At 43.0% G+C, this 22,218-nt stretch overlaps 1 protein-coding gene across 9 annotated transcripts in view; it reads right to left on the bottom strand.

The window, feature by feature from the left end:
- Positions 1-22,218, bottom strand: part of MAP7D2 (MAP7 domain containing 2) — a 101,915-nt gene that overhangs the window by 13,388 nt on the left and 66,309 nt on the right. For 5 of the 9 annotated variants that reach the window (XM_061407965.1, XM_061407971.1, XM_061407968.1 and 2 more), the window contains 6 exons: positions 18,858-19,012; positions 17,192-17,301; positions 5,440-5,717; positions 4,735-4,867; positions 1,437-1,659; positions 579-683 (listed from right to left, as the gene is read on the bottom strand). In XM_061407965.1, the coding sequence (XP_061263949.1) occupies positions 579-683; positions 1,437-1,659; positions 4,735-4,867; positions 5,440-5,717; positions 17,192-17,301; positions 18,858-19,012 (1,004 nt within the window). The remainder of the gene's footprint in view (positions 1-578; positions 684-1,436; positions 1,660-4,734; positions 4,868-5,439; positions 5,718-17,191; positions 17,302-18,857; positions 19,013-22,218) is intronic. The other 4 variants (XM_061407967.1, XM_061407970.1, XM_061407972.1 and 1 more) reach the window with 1 other exon arrangement.

Below are 22,218 nucleotides of genomic sequence, written 5' to 3'. Positions count from 1 at the left end.
CTCTGCGACCCCAAGGACTGTAGCCCACCAGGCTCTTCCATCCATGGAATTTTCCAGGCAAGAATACTGCAATTGGTTGTCATTGCCTTCTCCAGTGCTGTTTATAAGGGAAACATTTATAAGAACACAAGTAGGTTTAAAGTTAAAAAATTCATCATGCAGGTGCTAATCATAAAAAGACTGACAAAGTAGAATTTAAGACAAAAAGTATTACTAGACATAAAGAAGGAATATTTCATAATGATATAAGGGTCAATTCAACAGGAAAACTTAATAACTTGAAATATAAATTCACCTAACAGTAGAGCTTCAAAATATATGAAAACAAAAATGTGTAGAACTGGAAGGAGTAATGCACAAATCCATAATCACAGATGACATTTTCAGTACCCATCTCTCAGTAAATAAAAGAAGATGACAGAAAACTCATAAAGATACAGAAGATTTGAATAGTATGATCAATGAACTCAACCTAAATAACAATTCTAAGAGCATTGTACTCAACAACTGCAGAATATAACCAGACTCCCTTCCTGTCCCTGCCTCATCCTAAGTACGCCTAATCCCTTAGCCCTCACCTTCTTCCTCTCCAGTCGCTCCTGCTCCATCTGTAGCATGATCTGTTCTCTTTTCAGACGCATTTGTTTAGCTGCCTCCTGGGCCTTTGCTTCTGCTGCTTCCTTCTGGTAGAAACATAGAAACCAAGGTATAGGTGTTACTAAGCTTAAGAAAACACTAGTTAATTCTCTGGGATTTGCACTTGTTCCTCCATCTCATCATTTACCCAAAGTGGATGCTGCTCCAATATTCAATGTGGATTTTTACAGCCTGCCCTATGACACAGCAGACATGGTTGGGTCTCACTCATACGACCTCAGTCTACCATGCAAATCACCTGCAGACACTTTGCATACAAGGTCAAGGTCTTTTTGTGTCTGAGGGCAGTCTCTGACCATGAAGTATGCATGTGGCTAGGAGTTTCAGGAAGTTAATTCCTCAAAGTTACTTTCAACCACAAGGGGCAGGAGTTGGAAGATAAATAACCTGGTTTCCTCATCCCTCCAAGGGGTAATTCTAAGGCATATTCCATAGTCTCCTAGAGTTCCACAGGGAACAAGTTCCAGATGCCCACAGTAACCCACTCATCAGTGTGCTTACACTGGCTTTCTTCTCACTCCCCTACCAGCTTCCTAGGATCATCTTCCAAATAAACTGCTGACACTCAAATTCTTATCCAGGGTTTGCCTTTGGGAGAATCAAAACTGACATATAACAAACATTGCCACTTCACTTGTGTTGCCCAAAGTAACTCAAATATATTAACTAGTTCAGTTAAAGAAAATGCTTCAAGGAAACATTGTAAGTCATTCAAATTTAACTAATTTTACCTAATACTAAGGCCCTTAAGGAAGTCTATATAAAGAGTTGCACAGTACCTGCTTTACAATCATGGCTTTTTCCTGCTTTTCTTTTTCTTGTTTTTCCTTTTCTTGCTCTTCTTTCAACAGCAGCGCCTCCTTGGCCTTGCGCTTTGCCTCCTCTGCCACCTTCCTTTTCTCTTCCTCCTCTAGGTGCTTCTTTTCCTCTTCTTGTTTACGGGCTTCCTCTAGGCGAAGTCTTTCTTCCTCTGCCTTTCTTTTCAATTCCTCTCTCTCCAGTCTTTTGAGAACAAAACTATTGTTACAAGACAGTGATGACATGCCCAAAAGACAAACCACCAAGAACTCTGTGCTAACAGTAGAGCATAATGTATGTGTGACACAGTCATAGACACATGCATGTGAATTAGCACCCACTTAAGAAAATGACTCATCCTTCCCAGAAAGCCACTCCAGTCCACACAGTTACCAAAAAAATATTAACCAGGATTGACTTCAAATTCTGTGATATCGAGAGTACTAATGTATTGATTTGTGAAAGACTGTAATGAAGAGACAGATGTTCCCTAGTCAATTTACAAATGATCACAGCCCCATCATTCTTATTCAATGACAATTGTTTAAAAACTGAGAATAAATATTTAAAACCAACCTAAGCTAGAAAAAAAACTAGAAATGTCTCAATGGCTACATCTGTGCCAGACAGCAATTTAAGAACAGTGACTAGGAGCTCAAAAAGTTCACTTTGATTCTAATTAGAATGTGACTTCTGAAGTAGCAAATGGAAGGAAATGCTCAACAGAAACCTGACATTTAATACAGAAATTAAAGCATCTATTTTCCATTTATTTTGTCATTCTTAAAAAAGTTTTTTAGCTTTTATTCTTTGCTAAATGAAAATTAAATGACATTTAGGCATTTTTAACCCACAGGTGAATGGTTGGTGGTGTAACAATAAAGAGATCTAAGCAGTGAGGGAAAATTCTGTACAGTCTTAAGTGCTTATTTTTACATTTCTAATGTTCTTCCTGCTCACGTGTCATTTCCTCATCTATGAAAAACTGTAGGTAACTATACTCATTTTGCAGTCAACTACTGACTGGCAACGTGCCACATGGCAAGACCAAGACTGCATTCTGACTGAACCACCTGCTGTGTGACCCTTCCTTGGAAAACCACTCAACATTTATGATGCCCATTCAAAACAATGGGAATAGCAACTTACCAGTGATACCTGCTTCCAAATAAAGATAATTTCTATAATCTGTATGTTTTTTAGAAATAACCTCTCTTTGGAAGCATGCAGCACTGACTTACTGGGTTGTTGGTATGTTACTATAAAAGATCAAGACATTCTTGTATCCTAATGGTTGGCTTTAGAAATCGCAAAAACTGCAGTGTGCAAAAGCTGGAACAATTGAAATTATTAACAAATATTCTAGAGAACTTTGGAGAAGAGCATTATGGGGCCTACTCAGAAAGAAACTCACCAGTTCTTAGATTCTGCAATGAAAGACTAGGATGCCCAACACAGGATTATAAAAACCAGATGTATCCATAACAAAATCTCTCCCAAGGTTAATCAGAGCACTATTTCAGTTCTTCTCTCTCTTCTAAAGAGCTAGTTGTGACTGTCTCAGAGAAGTTAATACACAAAGGATATGTTGTATATAAATTAACACACAAGCTACTTCATCTTTCTCTTCATCCTCTGGATCTGAAAAGTCACTGTTTCTTCCATTTCACCATGAGGACTTCCAAGGTGCTGGATGCAATACCCATGAGTAAATAACACATTCTCTTAGCCCCTAGGTCTCCATAATCCTCCTCATCACTCAGAACACAAATTCCTCCCCAGAGGCCCATAAGCCCCTAAAATTCCCTCCATTTAACCACACTCTGTTTCCCCCAAAGTAGAGAAAAACCAGCTTCTCCTGTGTGAAACCAAGAATCTCAAAATCCTCTGCAAGAATAAACATTCTTTCTCTCCCTGTTTAACAACCCAGAGAGAACACGGCTGTGGTCATTTTTCCAGCACCCCTCCGCTACAGGCAGCCCCACCCTGCCACTCTTGCCAGCATTACGGGTTTCCTCCAGAGTTCACCAGACCCACATGTAGTTCTGTCACCCTCTCCCATCCTTGTTCCTGTCACCCATGCCAAACCCATCCCACTTCCTCACCAGGTAGCAAGTACCAGAAAGCTCTGCATTGCAGTCACCATTTAGTGGATGCATCCCTTATCCCCAGCTGCTGGGGAGGGTCTTCTGTATAAGGAAATGCAGGAGGGTGCTGGCTGGAAGGCAGATGGCTGCACCTGCCCCAGAACAAGCTACAGGCATGCAACTCATCTGCTCAGGGCCTGCACAGGCCCTGGCCTATCACTGGAGGTCCTGCAATTCAGCTTCCTCTCCTGGGACTTCCCTTCACATACCCTGTGGTCCACGCAACCCAGCCCAAGCATACCACTCAACAAAAAGACCTGCTGCTGTTGCCCAAAAAGTTTGAGGTGGGAAAATCATCAGAAAAGTCCAGAATTTGAAGAAGGGACCAGTCAGATCTTTCCCCACCACCCTTAAAAAAAATAAATCAGTAAAAGCATAATGAGACCATGAAAGACTTGTCAAGGTCACTTACAGATCAAGAGTATTCTATCAGTCTAAACTCAGAGCCAATCGTGAAGTACTACAGCATGGTGGGCTTCCTGTTAATTCTCTCAATAGTAGTGGACTACACTCTGTGATTATCCTAAAAGCTTCCTATATCAACTTAATGATAAATTTACCTTGTCCTTCAACATGCATTTCTCTCTGAATACTAAGGCTAGAAAAGGCAGAACTGTCTGTATTTTGACCAAGTGCTCCGGGGATAAATGCAGTGGTTCTCAAACTCTGGTGAAATACTGAGGCAAGACACAGCCTGGCCTGTGGATTTTTATCATAACTCTTAACAGATTGTGATACCTTCCAAAGTTTAGGGACCACTGCCATGACATCTTCTGTCCTGCTCCAGGATGGAGTCCCTGTTACCTGTGTCTCATGGACTATGAAGGTGGCTTCTGCCCCATCAACGGGTGTCTGCTCAACCCTCCTCTCTCTTACCTGGGGATGCGAGTTAGGATAACTGGGGGTCGGGGGGGACACGATTTAGGAAGCAAAATCAAGATGTTTACATCTTGGCATCTCCAGTCTTTTCAAAGAGAATCTCATTCTATAAACAAAACTCAAACTCTACTGATGGTTCTGCGAGGCCTGGCTGGTGCTAGAGTCCAGGCTGAGAACAGGGGCTGTCTGTAACATTGAGATTTAGGAGCTGGGCATTTACAGTGGTCTGAAAAGGTCTGAGCACCACCCATACTTGTCTTGTTTTTCCTTCTCCAGACGTTCCTGCTCCTCCTGTTCCTTCTGCAGCCGGGCCTGTCGTCTCTTTTCAGACAGGATCTTTGTGGCCTCTCCTGCATCAGTGGTGCCCGCTGTGGGCTTCCCTGAGGCTGCGTCGGAGGAAAAGATCAAGGGACATGAAATCATGACTGCACTCACATGGGCAGCTGCCACTTGGAATTGAAAAAGCCAACCCAGTGGGTGACGGGAAATGCTGCCGGGACCAGCACAATCAGCCACCGAGCAGAGGCTGCCATGGGCTGGCTGGGACCCTGGATGCATTCCACTGTGGAGGGCAGTGGAAAGGCGAGGAGGAGAGACGGGTCACCAGCAAGCCCCATGGCAGCCTCCACCACTGCACCTGTCTGGGTAAACTCACCATGGCTGTCATAGAAGCTTAGAGGACTACAGGAAGCCCCTCTCTGTGGGAAGGGCATACCCTGACCGAACATAGCTCAGCACCCCCTGGGGCTTCCACAGCCAAAAGCAGTGCCAGTCCCTCGGTCTCCTCTGCCAGGAGACACTCAGGAGAGCAAGGGGAAGGACTGGGCAACGTGCCAGCTGAGAAAGCAGCACCAGGGCATGGAGTCGTCTCTGGGGAAAATCCCCGTCTTTCCCCCAAACCCGAGGCTCCTGTGGGGATGGACTCAGTGGCAGAACCAGATGGGCAAGGAGGGCCTACCTCTGCCACCCTTGGCCTTCCCTGCCGTGGCCTCATGCTTCTCGTGCTTCTCGGTGGCCTGCCTGTCTGCCACGTGCTTCTCTGGGACCTCCTCCTTGGGTGAGCTGGCTGCCTGCTGAGGCAGGGTGCCTTCCTTCTCCTTGTTGCTCTTCTCTTTGTCTGCTTTCTTCTTGGGTGTCTCCTGGCCAGAAAAGCTGGGGAGGCGGTACTTCACCGGAGATCCTGGGTATGGCGGCTTTGTGTTCTTTGGAGACTGCGGATATGCTTTTGAAGTTGCCCTGGAAAACCAAAACCACGCCATAAGATGATTACTGGGCCTGACCACAGAACCCTCTGTTCCGAAGACATCTGGCTCCGAAAAGCTGAACAATTTCATCCTTCAAGAGGGACAAATGTAAGGAGGAGCACACACTCAGCAGTCCCTGAAGTACTATCACCCTAACAGGAATGTATGGTACTTATAAGACATCCCCTACAGAAGGGACAATGTTTTAGGAAGCTCAGCTGATGACATCATGACCTGATTTCACTTAAGTTTGACGGCAACATGAGAGTAAAGTGTTAGGCATTTCCCCACCTCCTTTTTTTAGATGAACACCAAGGTTGGATCTGGCTTCAGCATATGGCAATGAACGAGCCCAGTCTTATTTTTTTCTAATTATGGCAAAATACACACAACATGAACTGTACCATCTTAACCACTTTAAAGTGTACAGTTCAGTGGTATTAAGTCAATTCACACTATAGTGCAACCATCCCTCCACTGTTTACCTCCAGAACGTTGTACTTTTTAAACACTAACTCCACATTCTTACCTCTCTCCAGCCCCTGGGAAACCACTTTACACTTTCTGTCTCAAAGGATTTGACTATTCCATATACCTCACATAAGCGGAATCATACAGTGAAAAAAAAAATCACCTTTGCTGAGGTATAACTGACATCTAGTTCCTTTTCAAGTTCTGAGGAACAAAGTCAGTGAAGAGGTGGGGAGACGGGGTGTCTTTTTTTCAAGGTTCTCAAGGTTTAAAAGATTCTCTCCAGTTACTGGGAAGATGCAAAATGTGAGAACAAGCCCATGTCCATCCAGGGAAATACAGTTTTGCTAAAATATAGGACCTTGCCTTACATCTGTTGGAAATAGGTCCATTACATGTGTCCTAGCTGAGTCTGGCTCCTGGTGAGCTCTGGTTGCTGATGACATGGGTAACAGCCTAGATTCAGTTGCTCAGTATACCCAGAAGTTCACACATACTGGGGTGACATTTGTACAGAGTACTTTTAGGAAGAACATAAAGTACCCAGCTGACAAATTACAAATTGTCACTCTCAATCCTGCAGCAGGTTGAACAATATGAAACTGCTAACAGTCAACCATTGTGACCTATAAAAATGGCAAGTCAACATAATATTAAAGGCCAATTTCTCACCAGAGACATAAAGAGTTACCTAATCAGATACTGGTGGTAAGGAAAAAACAAGATCGGATTAATATTAAACTTGGTCTTGAGCTGGAAAATAATCCTCAAGTGGTATGTGCACTGGAAAAGATGCAGGCCAGTTTTCAATTGATGCTCTCATGGTAAAAGGCAAACTCTGGCTGTTGAAGAGAACACTTTTTCTCAGTCCGTGCCAGGCTGAGGGCCACACAGCGACCCAAAGAATGTGACTTAAAAGTGACCTGGATTTTTAAAATTCAGATGTTTCAGCATCAACCATTTTACAGATATGGAATCCATCCAGATCCCACTTTCATGGTGAACTGTACACCCCTCTCCGGCAGTCCGCTCCCTAGCTGGACCAATGTGAGACCAGGAAGGATCACTTCATACTAGCCACACCAACTTCCCTTGCGCCACCATCCTGTTAGGTGTGGAGCTGCCCAGAACCCCCTGACACCTTGCCATGTGTGGTTGGCGCTTCCCCTCTGCAGACTGTCCTGCCTCAGTCCTGGGGCTCAGCTGACTCAGGCCCCACCATTTCCAGGGCATCTCTTGACAACCAGGTGTTTCTTTCCACATGCTCTAGATACCCCTGATTTTCTAATTCTGTTCCTAGACATCAACCAAATAAAAGCCAGGTAAACAATCCTCTTGCCCCCTCCATATACATATGCATATGTACCAGGGTTTCTCAACCCTGCCATGACATTTGGGCTAGATCTTTCTTTCTGTGGGGCTATTCTGAGCACTGTTTAGCAGCATCCCTGGCCTCAACTCACTAGACGTCAGCAGCAATCTACACCACTCCCCCTCCAGAGGTTGTGACAATCAAAAATGCCTGCAGACATCATCAAATGTCCCCTCAGGAGTAAGATCACCCCCAGAAAATAACCACTGAGGTAAGACATACATACAGCACCCCCCACATACCTTCTATGTGTATAAGGCAGATGAAAGTGGTGCTGCTCTGGTTGGAGGGGTGGTGTCCTAATCCCCACACCTCCAAGGCCCACCAATGAGCTTCCTAAAGGGCCTTGGCTGGAGAGGGAATTCTTAGTGCCTCCGGTGTTCAGACAGAGTTGTACCTGGACCACCCCTCCAATAATGTGGAACTCAGGCTTCCTCTAACACCTTCCAAAACTCTGTTCATGCTTCCTGAGTGCTGTCTGCACACCAGCCCCTGAGCTAAGTGTATTTGTGTATGTATGTGTATATATGTGTGTCTTTTAGTTCTCAATAACCAGTTATGACACAGGTACTATTATTATGGTCATTTTAAGGAGGAGGAAACTGGGCTTAGAGAGGTTAAATAAGCCATTGAACTGTGGTCTGAACCTTCGACTTCCTGACTCCACTTCTTTCAACTTGGCCCCATTCCCTGTTTGCAGTATGGCTAAGCTGGAGTTTGGGGTCACCATGATCCCCAGATGTTCATTTTAGAAGGGGCACAGAGTAAGCACACAATAGCTATCAGATATTGGTGTTAATATATGACAAAATAAAATCTGAGTTATACTTACAGATGAGAACAAACCAAAAGCAGGAGGAAGCATAATGAGGGAAACCACAGGCCCTGCTACCTCATGATGACAATGTTCCATTAAGCATCATTTTCCAATTAGCTGCTAAAACCTATGTTTAGACTCAAACAGCCTGTATAACCTTATGGCAGGAGATGTGCTCAACAATGCCCTCCTTCCATACTGTCATCTAGGGATGCAATGATCCTATAACCACCAGGAGGGGGTCTTGAGGGAGCTGGTCCTATACACTGAGAAGATCAAAACAGGCCACTTACTCCCTGGAATGTAAAGCGCATGTTCTGTGCAGCTCTGGTGCAACCACTGCTGGGCAGTCAACAGTATAAAGAGTTACTCCTGGATGTGGGATTTGGAGAGGCCAGCCATAGGAAGGCTGCTGTTTTATGGCAGATGACGTAGACAGAAACATGTCCTCCTCCCACAAGCATTCCTAACTTGACTCATCAATTAGGAATGTCTGCTACTGAAAGGATTGGCAAAAAGCCATCTGCTCTTTTTCCTGGCCCTCATCCTCCTCCCCCAGGAGTGAAGCATGACCTCTCTGCTGGATGAGACAGAGCAAAGGTACCGGGTACCCACCGCCCAGTCCATTATAATTGTCTAAGGGACCTGCTTGCAGAAAGCACACATCTGTACTTCCCTCAGGGGTGCCTGAGACATGGGCTCCCTGGGGTCCTGGTGCAAGTACCTGTCGCACATGTGCAGACATGTGAGGAGCTCTTCTGCAGACCCCACTTCCACCAGGAGGGTCTCCAGGGCTAGACTCAGGGAGGAGTGGGTAACAGGCTTGAAATGGCTACAGGCCCAATTCATTCTATAGTCCCACCTTAGCAGCAGAAAGCCAGCATCTGGATCCCAACATGACCCCATGGCCTGGTCTAAATGGCTCACACTCAGAAGGGAAGGGAGCCCATTGAAGTCATGCCCTCCCCTCAGTCAGTGTGCTCAGAGCCTGTAAGAGGGACATGCAGGGCAGGACTATAATATCAAGGGGAAAGGCTGGCCTCCCCTGGGTAGGAGAGGTTCTGACAGCCTCAGACCTACTCAGCTCTGAGCAGCCTTGCTTCAACTTGCTTTAAGAGAACAGTCACACGTATGTTCTGTTCACACGACAGACTCTAAGGCTCTATTATAAATAAAAGTGGGCCAATTGTACATGAGCACACATCTAAAAATAATTGCTACCTGAGAAGTAAGGGTGAATTATTTGGGATAAAACTTAATATATTAAGGAATCTAATTACATTCCCCTAACCCAGCCCTTGCCCAATAAAAAAATATAGTAACTTAGAACACACACACACACACACACACACACACACACACACACACTTGTGTACACATACAAACATGAGCTTCAAATAAGAGAAGAGTAAGTAAGTCATTGCCTTTTTTAAAAATACCAAATGACCAAACTACAGAATACAATCTTAGAAGTTCCCTATTTTATTTCCAAATCTGTAGAGTTTCCTGCTCATCCTGCCTCACTACTTCCTACATGGATGCAGTACCCTGCCAGCCCTGCAAGAGTTGCTGAACGTGGGCATCTTACACCAGGTGATGCTGGTCTGCCAGGCCCCGAGGCTCTCTGGCCCCCTGCTCACACCACTTACTGCAAGCCAAACCAAGTGTAGCAAAGCTCTTGTTTTCCCAGTTTCCTAGAAATAGATATCTTGGCTGATGAAAGAAATTAAACACAAATTAATCAGGGAACTCACTGTGCTTTCATAGTTTTATTCTAAAGTACCTTCTCATCTGTTTCATAAGGGTCTATTTGATTACCATAATAACCCAGTGAGGTACATAGGAAATTACTATTAACCATATTTTAGATTAAAAAAACCCCAATCCTAAATGCTTAAATGACCTTTCCCAAGAGGTATAAAGAGATGAGAGAGCCAAATCACTAGATTTTTCATCTTGCTTTCTAAAATAGTTTTTCCACTTCAATTTTTTTTTCTAATTTTATTTTATTTTTAAACTTTACATAATTTTTTAGTTTTGCCAAATATCAAAATGAATCCGCCACAGGTATACATGTGTTCCCCATCCTGAACCCTCCTCCCTCCTCCCTCCCCATACCATCCCTCTGGGCCGTCCCAGTGCACCAGCCCCAAGCATCCAGTTCAATTTTTAAAAACTCAATATCTCCAGTGATTAAAAACTTAACAAAAGGAATTCACAAATTTTGTTGGATTAACAGAGATAGGTCTCTCTGATGCACAAGGCAGGATTATATAACCTTTTGAGGTTCCGTGACTGGTAGGAAATATAAACAAACACCTCTGTAAGCAGAGCAGCAAGAAGACTCTCAGGAGAGGGTTGTCACGCTTCTGAACGTGAGTTTACTGCAAAGCATAAACCCAAAGGGCTTTTTATCCTCCACATCTTGGAATCTAGTTCTATTTTTCTCCTAAGCCACTTGACTCCAGGCCAAGTAAACACAGACCACCCACAGGATGGGAGGGGTCTGTTGCCTCATCAGTACAACTTGATCAACATGCTGACAAGTCTATTTGTCAATCACATTTTACTACTTTCTAGAGGGAATATGAGCGATTTTATACCAGAGAAACCTGTGTATACCACCTCAACTCAGTGATCACAGCTATCATCACCAGTAATGAAACATGGCCTCCTGACATCATAGCCTCTTGACACGATGCACTGAGAAGGAACCAATATCCCTTCCACAAGACTCCTGCCCCCAATGTATAATCTGAGTCTAACCACGAGGAAACAGCAAACCAATTCAAAATGAAGGACAGTGCTAAAAAAAAACCCACTGGTCTGTGCTCTTTACAAATGTCAGGGTCTTAAGAAAGGCTGAAGAACTATTGCAAGTTAATGGAGACTGAGGTGGCAAGACAACTAAATGCAATGTGGGACCCTGGGTTGGATTCTGGACCAGGAAAAAGATGTTGTAGAGGATCTCACTGGGACAGCAGGCAAAGATTACAGTCTGGAAATTAACAACATCATGTCAAATGTTAACTTTCCTAACTTTTCACAACTATATTGTGGTCACACAAGAGAATATCTTCATTCTTAGGGATAAAGGGTCAGGATGTCTGCAAATGACTCTCAAATGGTTCTCAGAAAATGTGTATCTATGGAGACTGCATGAGAGTGAGTAGGGGATGGGAATGATAAAATCTGTGCAGCTACAAGCGAACAGGATGAAAGGTATACAGGAGTTCTTTATTCTATTCTTGCAATTCTTCTATAAGATTGAAGTGATTTCAAAATAAAAAGGTTTTTAAAATTGGTCTAAACTCAAATTATTCTCTACTAAGACTGACAAATACAGGACTAGGACTGGGTGAGTATATAATTATGGCTGTGAGGAGGAGGTATAACTTAATATTTTCAATTATCCTTTTCAAGAAAAATTTCAGGAAAGAATGTAAGTGTATCTGAGAAGGACGGTGGTAACACACACAATAGTTAAACCATCACTGCAGGGAGCCCTGGTCCACTGTAGATACTCACTTGGGCAGGGCAACGCTGCCACACATCTACCAAAGAAGCCTATGCGAATGGCGCTCGGCAGTGACTAATTAGATGCCCTCAACCATGAAAGACATAGACAGGTTGGCTCCAGGAGCCTGTGATTCTAAAGGGAGGTGCTTATTTTGTGCCATCAGACAACTTGCCTTAATTCCTTCCCTCATATGGACTCTCAGTTTTGTTTCTAATGCATGATAAAATGAAATTAACTTAGGTTCCTGATACAAAATTGATCTCAGGCAAGCTATCTCTGAAAGTCATTATCTTTGGCAGATTAAATTTTCCAAAGACGGCCCCAATAATATCTTCTTCCACCTCACATGATCTTTTCAAGTTTATTTTTCCATTCCATTGAATCTGAGGTGTTTCCACTGCTTTGACCAAGAAAACACAGCAGAGAAGGAATGCTGTGCCAATTTGAGGCACAGGCCTTAACTGGGGTTTATGGGCCAAAATCCTTAATAGGCCATCTTGGACCTTAGGTTGTAACTGTAGCACCAGTTGACAGTGAACCATAATTGCACAGAAGACCCCCAGGGTGAGAACTTTCCAGTGAGCCCATGTTAATCCACAGAACAACCACATAAAAGACCCTAAGACCCTCCTGGTAAGCCCAAGTCACAGAGCTGTGAGAATTAATAACAAATTATTGTTTGATGCCACTAGGTTTTAGAGAGTTTGTCACAGCATCAAGGGATAATGGATACGTTTCCCATCACAATGACCAAACCAATTTGGAATACATTTCTAAGAATCTGAAACCATTAGAGAATATTTCACAAAGAAGAACTAGGAGTACAAACAGCACCAACCAGCAGAGGCAGAGGCAAGACAGACTGGGTAAATCCACTTGGTCACACTCAATTTCCTTTCTCTAGGTTATAAGAGGCAATCTATGCTCCATCCACATCTTTAAGAGTGTTGCTGAAGCTAGTTTTCTAAAACCATACAAGTACCCGACAATGCCAATCAACAATGAAAATAAACTTGAACACTTAAAAGAGCAATGCTATTAATATGCACAGCTACCCTACAGTGATTTAACTGTTCAGATCTGGGATGAATCCAAAGGTGGAATTAAGATTGTTCAGAGAAATATCAACAACATCAGATATGCAGATGATACCACTCTAACGGCAGAAAGTGAAGAGGAACGAAAGAGTCTCTTGATGAGAGTGAAAGAAGAGAGTGAAAAAGTTGGCTTAAAACTCAACGTAAAGAAAACTAAGATCATGGCATCCAGTCCCATCACTTCATGGCAAATAGATGGGCGAAAAAGTAGAAACAGTGACAGACTTTATTTTCTTGGGCTCCAAAATCACTGTGGACGGTGACTGCAGCCATGAAATTAAGAGACACTTGTTCCTTGGAAGGAAAGCTATGACAAACTTAGACAGTGTATTAAAAAGCAGAGACATCACTTTGTCTAAAGATCTGTATAGTCAAAGCTATGGTTTTTCCAGTAGTCATGAAAGGATGTGAGAGTTGTACCATAAAGAAGGTTGAATGCTGAAGAACTGATGGTTTCGAATTGTGGTGCTTAAGAGTCCCTTGGACAGCAAGAAGATCCAACCAGTCAATCCTAAAGGAAATCAACCCTGAATATTCATTGGAAGGACTGATGCTGAAGCTCCAATATTTTGGCCATCTGCTGCGAAGAGCCGACTCATTGGAAAAGATCCTGATGCTGGGAAAGATTGAGGGCAAGAGAAGAAGGGGGCAACAGAGAATGAGATGGTTCAATGGCATCACCAATTCAATGGACATGAGTTTGAGCAAACTCGGGGAGACAGTGAAGGGCAGGGGAGCCTGGCATGCTGCAGTCCATGGGGTTGCAAGGAGTCGGAAACGACTTAGCAACTGAACAACAACAACAGATCTGGGAGGAGAACAATGCACTGACAGAGCCATTCATCACAAGTCCCTTCTGCATTTCTGGATGAGTGTTCATGGTGATTGACTAGCCCCTATCCCATCCTATTCAAAGCCATATACTTCCGGTGTGCTTTAAAGAGCACACGCTTGGTCTACACAAAGGGAAAGCTGAAAATGCCCATGTGGTTGGGGTTTATTTTGTGTGATACCATTTTAAAAAATCAAGTGTTTCTTTTTCATCTTTCTTCAGTACTGAGTATACAGAAGATTATTTATAAAATAAAAAACGTATTAAGAATGATATAACAAACGTTCACACACACACCAACTAGTGCAAGAAGAAGCCATAATAGGCCAGGATCTGCCACATGTCCCTTCCTGACCCCACCTCCACTTCCTCCTCAAAGGTCATCATCACTCTGCATTTCATGTTTGCCATTTTCTTAGTTTTTCTAAAAATAATTTTACCACATTTATATTCCTAAAAACACACTGGTTGTGAACATCGGGGAACTCAGGATACATGGAATCACTGCTGACATTCTTCTACAACTTCCTTCTTCTGCTCAACACTGTATACCTGAAATCTACCCACTGCTTGTGGGCAGCTGAAATCCACTCTTCTTCACTGCTGTAGTTTGGTTGGATTTTCAGAATTTACTTGGAGTCTACTTGGCTTTCCATATGTCTCAGACCTAGCCCATACCCACTGTAGTTCACTCACTACTTTTCATCCCCGGCAGAAACAACTTTCTTTCTGAACATTTTAAAATCAAGAAATGTTTGCTATTCCTTAGATGTCTTGACTTGGTAGTTCTGATTTGGAGGTGCCTGAGCAATCTTTATCACCAGGGCACCTTGTGCACAGGAAGTCCAGCTGCGGTAGTGTGTGCTATTTCTCCTGCCTGTGCAAGAGATGACATGTATAGGGCTCTGAAAATTAAAGCTAGTCTATCAATTTGTTGAAAGTGGTAGGAATCTTGTGCAGCATGGTACAGAAACCATTATCCCTCATCCTTTTAAAATTCCCCAAGTGAGGCATGCAGCCCAGAAAACAGAATGTTTAAGAAACTGCTCAGTGAGAGAATAAACTGATGAATGTTCCAGAAGGATTGAGGATCCAAAAGGTCTGAGTCCTTGGGTAGGTCTGGCCCCAGCACTGCCCATACCTACTCAGACCACTCTGCCCTCCAGATCCACCTTCCCCTGCCGCCAGCTAAGCATCCACAGACTCATATTGAGCCCAGATTGTGCAACAATAAACTGAGTCAGCCCCTGCCCTCTTGGCAGCCAAGCAGGAAATCAAGTGCACTGAGGCACATGTCAGTTCATCCTGCTCCCTCACCTCATGCAGGGTGCTCTGCTCCAATGTCACCTCCTTGGAGCAGTCTTTCCTGACTACTCCCCTCTGCCATTCTCAGCCATCTGACCAAGGCTCATTTTTCTTCACAGAATTTATCACCACCTGATATTACATTTGCTGTTTACTGTCAGGCAAGCTCCACGAGGACTGATAAGAGCAGTGGACACAGAGTAGGTGCTCTACGGGTGTTTGATGAAGGAAGGACTGACACAGGTATGTTCTGTGAGCACAGCGAAGGGGGCAAATTCCAATCTGGCTGGTTCTGGAGAGGATGGCAGCTGAGCTAAGTTCTGAGGGACAAGTAGCTCAAGGTGAGCGGCTCTCTCTTTGGAGCAGGCCTAGAACTGTCCTTATTTGGGTCCACATCTACCTCCTCCGTCGCCGGGGGCCTGACCAAGTGGAGACTACTTTTATTTGCTTGGGGATTCTCCAGAGCATCTAGCACAGTGGCCTGCCCTCATTCATTCCACAAATACTTAGAAACCATCTACTAGGTGCCCAATACTGGACAGAGTAGAAATTTCAAATATTTCTCTAAATTGAACTACATTATAAAAAGTCTGGGATTGTGTTTGAGTCTCTTTAGTCAGAGAAAGATTTTACAAAATTCAAGTGTTATGTCCTTTAAAATATAAAGTATTTCCTGAAACACAACCTTCAAGATTTTCAACTTCAAAGAAATAGCACAGAGCCCACTACAAGCCTGCTTCCAAAAACTGAATTCGTATCTCTATAGAGGGAACGCCCTCTACTCCCCCAACCCCACTGCCCAGTTCACCTCTGTGAAATGTACAATGATGGTAATGAAATTTGCCAGCTACTATCCATGCAGGGACAAAGAGTCAATATTCAGCAAAGACAGGGTGGAATATGGAAAAACCCCAGTAGAAACAGGTTTTTCTCTCTGTTAATGTCAATGTCCCAAACTGATACCAGAACAGTGATATGTAAATGGAAGGCTCAGAAATAAGACAGAGACCTCAAAGCTCACCTAATGGATTTAGAGTTTGCAAAAAAGCAATACCAAACCAAAGACAGGCATACAGGCACAGAAAGAATGCAATGGACTTCAGGAAAAAAAAAAAAAAAAACACTATGAATTCAGTAATATGCTATGGAAAGATTTTCTCTATGGAAGGCAGATACATCAATAACCAGTATTAGCAGTTTATCAAAACCACAGCAATGTCTGAGCAAAACAATATTAGTGGAACAGTCTCGGAGAGCAACAAATCAGAAACAAGAGCTGACATCACTTTGAAATATTTTTTAAATTCCCAAGTGTTCATTAAAAATCTGTGTTTCTTTCTATGTTCTCTGAACCAAACTGTTGCACTATAGAAGCATTATGCGATTCTCTTTCTATATATAGCTTCTTTTTTCCAAATTAAAATCATATTTCTCTTTCTTCCTCAGTACTTTTGAAGATGTTTCCATTCTACTGCTGGATTGAGTTATTTATTGAGTTATTCTTGTCAGTAAAATATTTAGTAAAATATTTAAAAGACTTAAGTCAGTGGTCACACAGTGTACATTTGTTTTTCAGTCACACAGGTTTTCATTGGTGAGTTCACTCAATTCTTAACAAAAGAATATAATGGCTTCATTATAAAAAAAAAAAAAACACACTGCTGATGGTGACTCAGAAGTTATTATTGCCTCTCTGTTAAAGATACAGGTAAGATGAGAGGGCGTGAGAACAAGCATGGAGCACATGGGCTTCAGAGCTCAAGTACAATGCAATCCCTTCACTCCAGATGCAGCTGGAGAAGGCCAGAAAAGTAGAAGGGGGACTGATGTGCTGAAAGAGAACAGGCCAAGTGGATCATCTCCATAAATCAGGGTCCAATATCATCAGGCAACAAAGCCCTCAAGACCCCATTGTTTATCCAGAAACATATAACACACCTCAGACTGCTGGCCACGCCTTGTGGGGGAGCTGGAGGCACACGCCACCCCACACAGAGCCTCCCCCAAAATTGCTTTAAACATGTGACTGTGGCAAAAGAAAAAGAGGCTTACTTGGATGTCACAGGAGAAGACGACCTCTTAGAAATGCTTCTCAGAGGAGACATGAGGCCCACGCTGGGAACAGAAGCGGTTGCTCTTGGCCCCCTCTTCATCTTCTCTGTCTGTAGGAGACACAGAATAGGACAGCCATGGCCCATCACTGCTATGACTTCCATAATTTTTAAAAATACCCCAGATGGAAGTGATGCACAGCTTTTTTTCAGAAGGAACCAAACAAAGCTATACTGCTTCCCACCACGGGAATCTTTGCAGAAAAGCACCAGGGGATCATCCCATTTAGGTCATTCAGTTAGGGAAAAAAATTTCAGTCTTAAAACATAAAGACCTCCTTTTCCTTGTTATCTTACAAAAAGCTAACAATGGAACCAGATTATGGTCCTGGACACACAGAATTTGGAATGACTACAAAGATATACAATCACTATAAAAAAGCTATAGATGGGTGCGAGACAGTGAGCTGGGGACCTTGACAGTGTACCTGGTTTAACAGGGACTGTAACCTCTCCATCCCTCAACATCTCCATGGCCTGCCCCACATTGGCCCTGGGCCTGGCCCAGAGCAGATGCTCCATGACAGTGGTTCTCTTCTCTCCCTATTGTAACTTTTTGTAGCAAATCCTCATGGGGCCCACATTCATTAGCCCCCTTCCACAGTAATCCATCCAACAGTAAAACTCTAGCATCTGAAACATTCACTTCTCCTGTGAGAACCTCAGGATCATATTGGATTAAAAAAAATAAATATGGTATTACAAAATAGATGCCCACTGGTAATGTGGTATTTAAAATAAGTCCACATGTCATATGATACTCCTCCCTTTTACAGGTGGAGCTTAGTTCACTTCTCCTCAAGCATGAGTTGGTCTCTCTCTCTCTCTCTTTGATCTTTTGCTCTGGAGGAAGCCAGCTGCCATGTTGTTTGGACTCTCAAGCAGCTCTAAGGAGAAGTCCATGCAGTAAGGAATGGGGGCCTCCTGCCAAGAGCCACATGAACGAGCCATCCTGGAAAACCCCTGCCAAGTTTTCTGACGACTGCAGTCCTAGCTGCCTGCAGTCCTGACCACACCCTCATGAGAGACCCTGAACCACAACCACTCAGCTATGATGTCCTCAATTTCCGACCCAAAGAACCAGTGAGGTAATACATATTTGCTTTAAGCTGCTAAGGTTTGGGGTGATTTGTTACACAGCAAGTGGTAACTAGTGAAAGTAATATGGCATATGTAATTTCTAACCAAACAGACACAATTGGGGATACTGCTCAACATCTGCCTTACTGATGGTGTTATCAGGACAACAAAAATTTTCAAAGGCCACTACTGTGGATGAAGATTGACCCAGAACCTCAGTTCTAGTTGCCTGTAGAAGCAAGACTGGCCCAGAAGCAGACATTCTTAAAGAAGCAGAGAAAGGGCACTTGGAACATTCTTTCTGACCCCCAACCTCCTTCTGAGGGCTTTGAAAATCTATTTCAAGGCAGTAAGATTTAGGAGGGTGCAAAAAGTTACAGGATTTTCAAAGGTTGGGTGCATTTAAAACCAAATCTTTTCCTTGAGCAGTCCCTGAAGACTGATGGAAACAGACCCCAGGTCAAGTGCAGGGAATAATCACAGTGTCAGATAACCCAGTCCCGAGGGGTGAATGGGTAGAAACCTACTGGAGAGGCCTCCACTCCGGCAGGGGCGCCTTTTCCAGCATCTCCTCCACCAGATGTAGATGCGATCTTCTTCCTCTCGACATTTCGAGTGGGAGAAGACTTGTAGGAAGATTTAAGGGAGCCAGCAGGAGCTACATGGGGACAGGCATGGGATACTAGAGTTACAGTTTAAAAGCCAGAGACACAGGGAGAACAGACGGATAAGTTGAAGGAGAGCAGAGAGTTGGGAAGAATACCACATTTCAGTTAAAACGTGAGACGAGCAATTCACATTCTCAAAACACTGCCATACTTTTTCTAGTATACACAGAATAGATGTTATCTTAAAAGACTCCCATGCTCAATGCTCAAGAGTCTAGGTCATTTCAGGAATTCAAAATCTGGGCTTTGGAGCCAGGTGGACCTAGCACCATCACCTAATAGCTGGTTCACCTTGGGTAGGTTACTTAATCTCTCTAAATGTCAATTCCCTTGTACAAGAGAGAGTTAACATAGCAGACCTGACTGCTGTCCTTGGAAGGCCCTGTTTATAAGGTTGACCCTTGTAAGCATCTGGAAACTTGGATTTCAGAAGGGTTCTCACCATTAACTGATGAGTAGGTCACTGTGCCTAAGCTGTTTGTACCAACATTATGATTTATGCTGAACACGTGCTTTTCTTCTGAGTCTGGAATTTGAGCATGGACCTGGCAGAGGGTGCCCATGTGACCAGCCCCCAATAAAAACTCTGGGCACTGAGTGTCTAATGAGCTTCTGTGGTTGGCAACACTTCACACGTGTCCTAACTCATTGCTGGGGGAATGTGGCCTGTGTGACTACACCGGGAGAGGATGCTGGGCGCCTGCTCTTCCCTGGACTTTGTTCCATGCAGTTTCTCCCTTTACCTATTTTGCTCTGTAGCCATTTGCTGCAATAAATCATAGCTCTGAGACCTCCTAGAGAATCATCGATCCTAGGAGTGGTCCTCCTGATGCATTCTTTGTTCTCAAAATGGGGATACTTCCTACTTCCCAGGAATTTTTTGTTTATTTGTTTGAGACGTAATTCATATATCATAAAGTCACCCCTTTAAAGGTATATAATTTAGTGGCTTTTAGTATATTCAGAAGGTTGTGCAACCATAACTATGGTCTAATTCCAGAATATTCTCAATATCTGCAAAAGAAACTCTGTGCCCATTAAGCACCCACTCCCCTTCCTCTCTAGCAACCACCTGCTTGCTGTCACTCTGGATTTGTCTATTCCAGACATTTTATATAAATAGAATCATATCACTTGTGGCATTTTCTGCCTGGCTTCTTTCACTGAGCATAATGTTTTCAAGGTTCATCATGTAGCATGTGTCAGTAATCCATTCCTTTTCACAGCTGAATAATATTCTACTTTATAAATAAAAACATTTTTTCAATAAATTCATCTGTGGTTGGACATCTGGGTTGTTTCCACTTTGCAGCTAATATGAATAATGCTAAGACTTGTATACTTTGTGTATGTTTTCAGTTTCCTTGACTCTACATCAAAGAGTAGAACTGCTGGTTCATGTGGTAACTCTAACATTTTGAAAAACACGCCAGACTGTTTTCCAGAGTGCCTGCAACATTTTACATTCTCACCAACCATGTATGAAGGCTGTAATTTCTCCTCATTCTTGCCAATACATATTAAGGCTGACTCTTGAATAATACAGATTTGAAGCACATGGGTCCACTTACACTCAGATTTTATTCAATAGTAAATACTATAGTACTATCTGTGGTTGGTTGAGTCTGTATGGGGAACCAAGACAGAAGGCTGATTATAAAGTTATATGCAGATTTTTGACTGAGGCAGCTGGTACCTGCCAAATTGTTCAAGAGTCAACTGTATTATCTTTTTTCTTTGAATTTTAGTCATCCTAGTAAGTATGAAATGGTATTACGATTTTGATTTGCATTTCTCTAATGACTAAGAATGTTGAGCATCCTGTCATGTGCTTACTGGCCATTTTATATATTCTCTGCTGTGCTGTTTCTACACAACTACCTGTAAACAGACAGAACAAGGCAGAGGACAATATGTCATTTATACATTATCTCACTGAATACACTATATCTTGGGAACTGAGATGGAGACCTGACATGCCTAATGTGGGCATGGTGTTATTTTCAAACAGAGAATGCTAGTCCCCATTCACCATGCCATGACAGTTTGATCTGCTTTGGTCAAGGAAAGGCTTTAAAGATGTGGCCCAGCGTTTCCTGGACTTCAGGGTGCAGATCTGGTGGAGCCTGAGTAGTGAGGCTCTAGATATTTGTGCTTACTATGCCCAGCACTGTGCTATTTCATTTAACCCTCATGTCAATTTAAAGTAACTCCACTTTATAGATGAGGAAACAGAGGCTTAGAGAGGTTAATTAACTTACCCAAAGTGGTAAGAGCTAGTAAGTGGTAGGGCTAGTTATGGGATTTCTGAGATTGCAGTGTATAGGCTATTTTTACCAAACTGTCTGGTTAAAAAAGTCTACTAGCCTCCATAGCTCATGAAATGGATTTCTTTTCCTAATCCACATGCCCTCAATCATAAAATAACTTACTCACCTCTGTGACACTTGAAAGACAAGAAACATAGCAACAGTAAAACACTGGTGGATAGAAAATGTTATTAACCACTGAAGACATTTCATGAAGCCAGGGAACGGGAAACAAGATACAAAAATTCAGGAATAACTCATAGGCTGACCAATACCACTTGGGGTGCCTTCCTCAGTATCACCAGCTTGGCCTCTTTTACCTGAGTCACTGGCCTGCTCAGAGAGCATAAGTGTACTTCTGCTTCTGGCTAAAGAAGCCTGTGTGGGTGTCAATAGTCGAATAACAAGAAATGTTTCCATGGGACTAAGGTGCATGTGATGAGCTGAGGGGTGGAATCAAATGAAAATTTTAAAAAGCAAAATCAAAACAAAATAAAATGCCTAAAACAACACAGTGCCTGATGAAAATCAATTGTGGAGTGGCAGAATGAACGTGGAAAATAAAAATACTGTAGCAAAGGATGGCTTTGGAGCTTGTCACAGTAAAAGAAAATGGACGATGTGTCATTTAGAGCTTGGGAGAGTGCGTTACTTCTCTTGGGGTGCCAGAATTCATTCAATATGCTACTACAGAATTACTGTATCACCAGAAGAGACTTAGCCCATTTTTCAAGATATAATATGGACTCAAGAAACCATTTACTCACCAAAGTAGCTCTAACACTGAAAAAAAGATTACTCCTACAAAACACTTGTTTTAGGTCCTCTGTTAGGAAATATTTTATAACACACTGATTTTGTTAATGTAGAAATGTGCATCCTCTCATATTTTTCCCATATAAACAAGGGCA

The sequence above is a fragment of the Bos javanicus genome, chromosome X (assembly GCF_032452875.1).
Source record: "Bos javanicus breed banteng chromosome X, ARS-OSU_banteng_1.0, whole genome shotgun sequence".
Lineage (NCBI taxonomy): Eukaryota > Metazoa > Chordata > Mammalia > Artiodactyla > Bovidae > Bos > Bos javanicus.
Note: the sequence above shows the minus strand (reverse complement) of the source record. Positions and strands in the feature narration are given on the sequence as shown.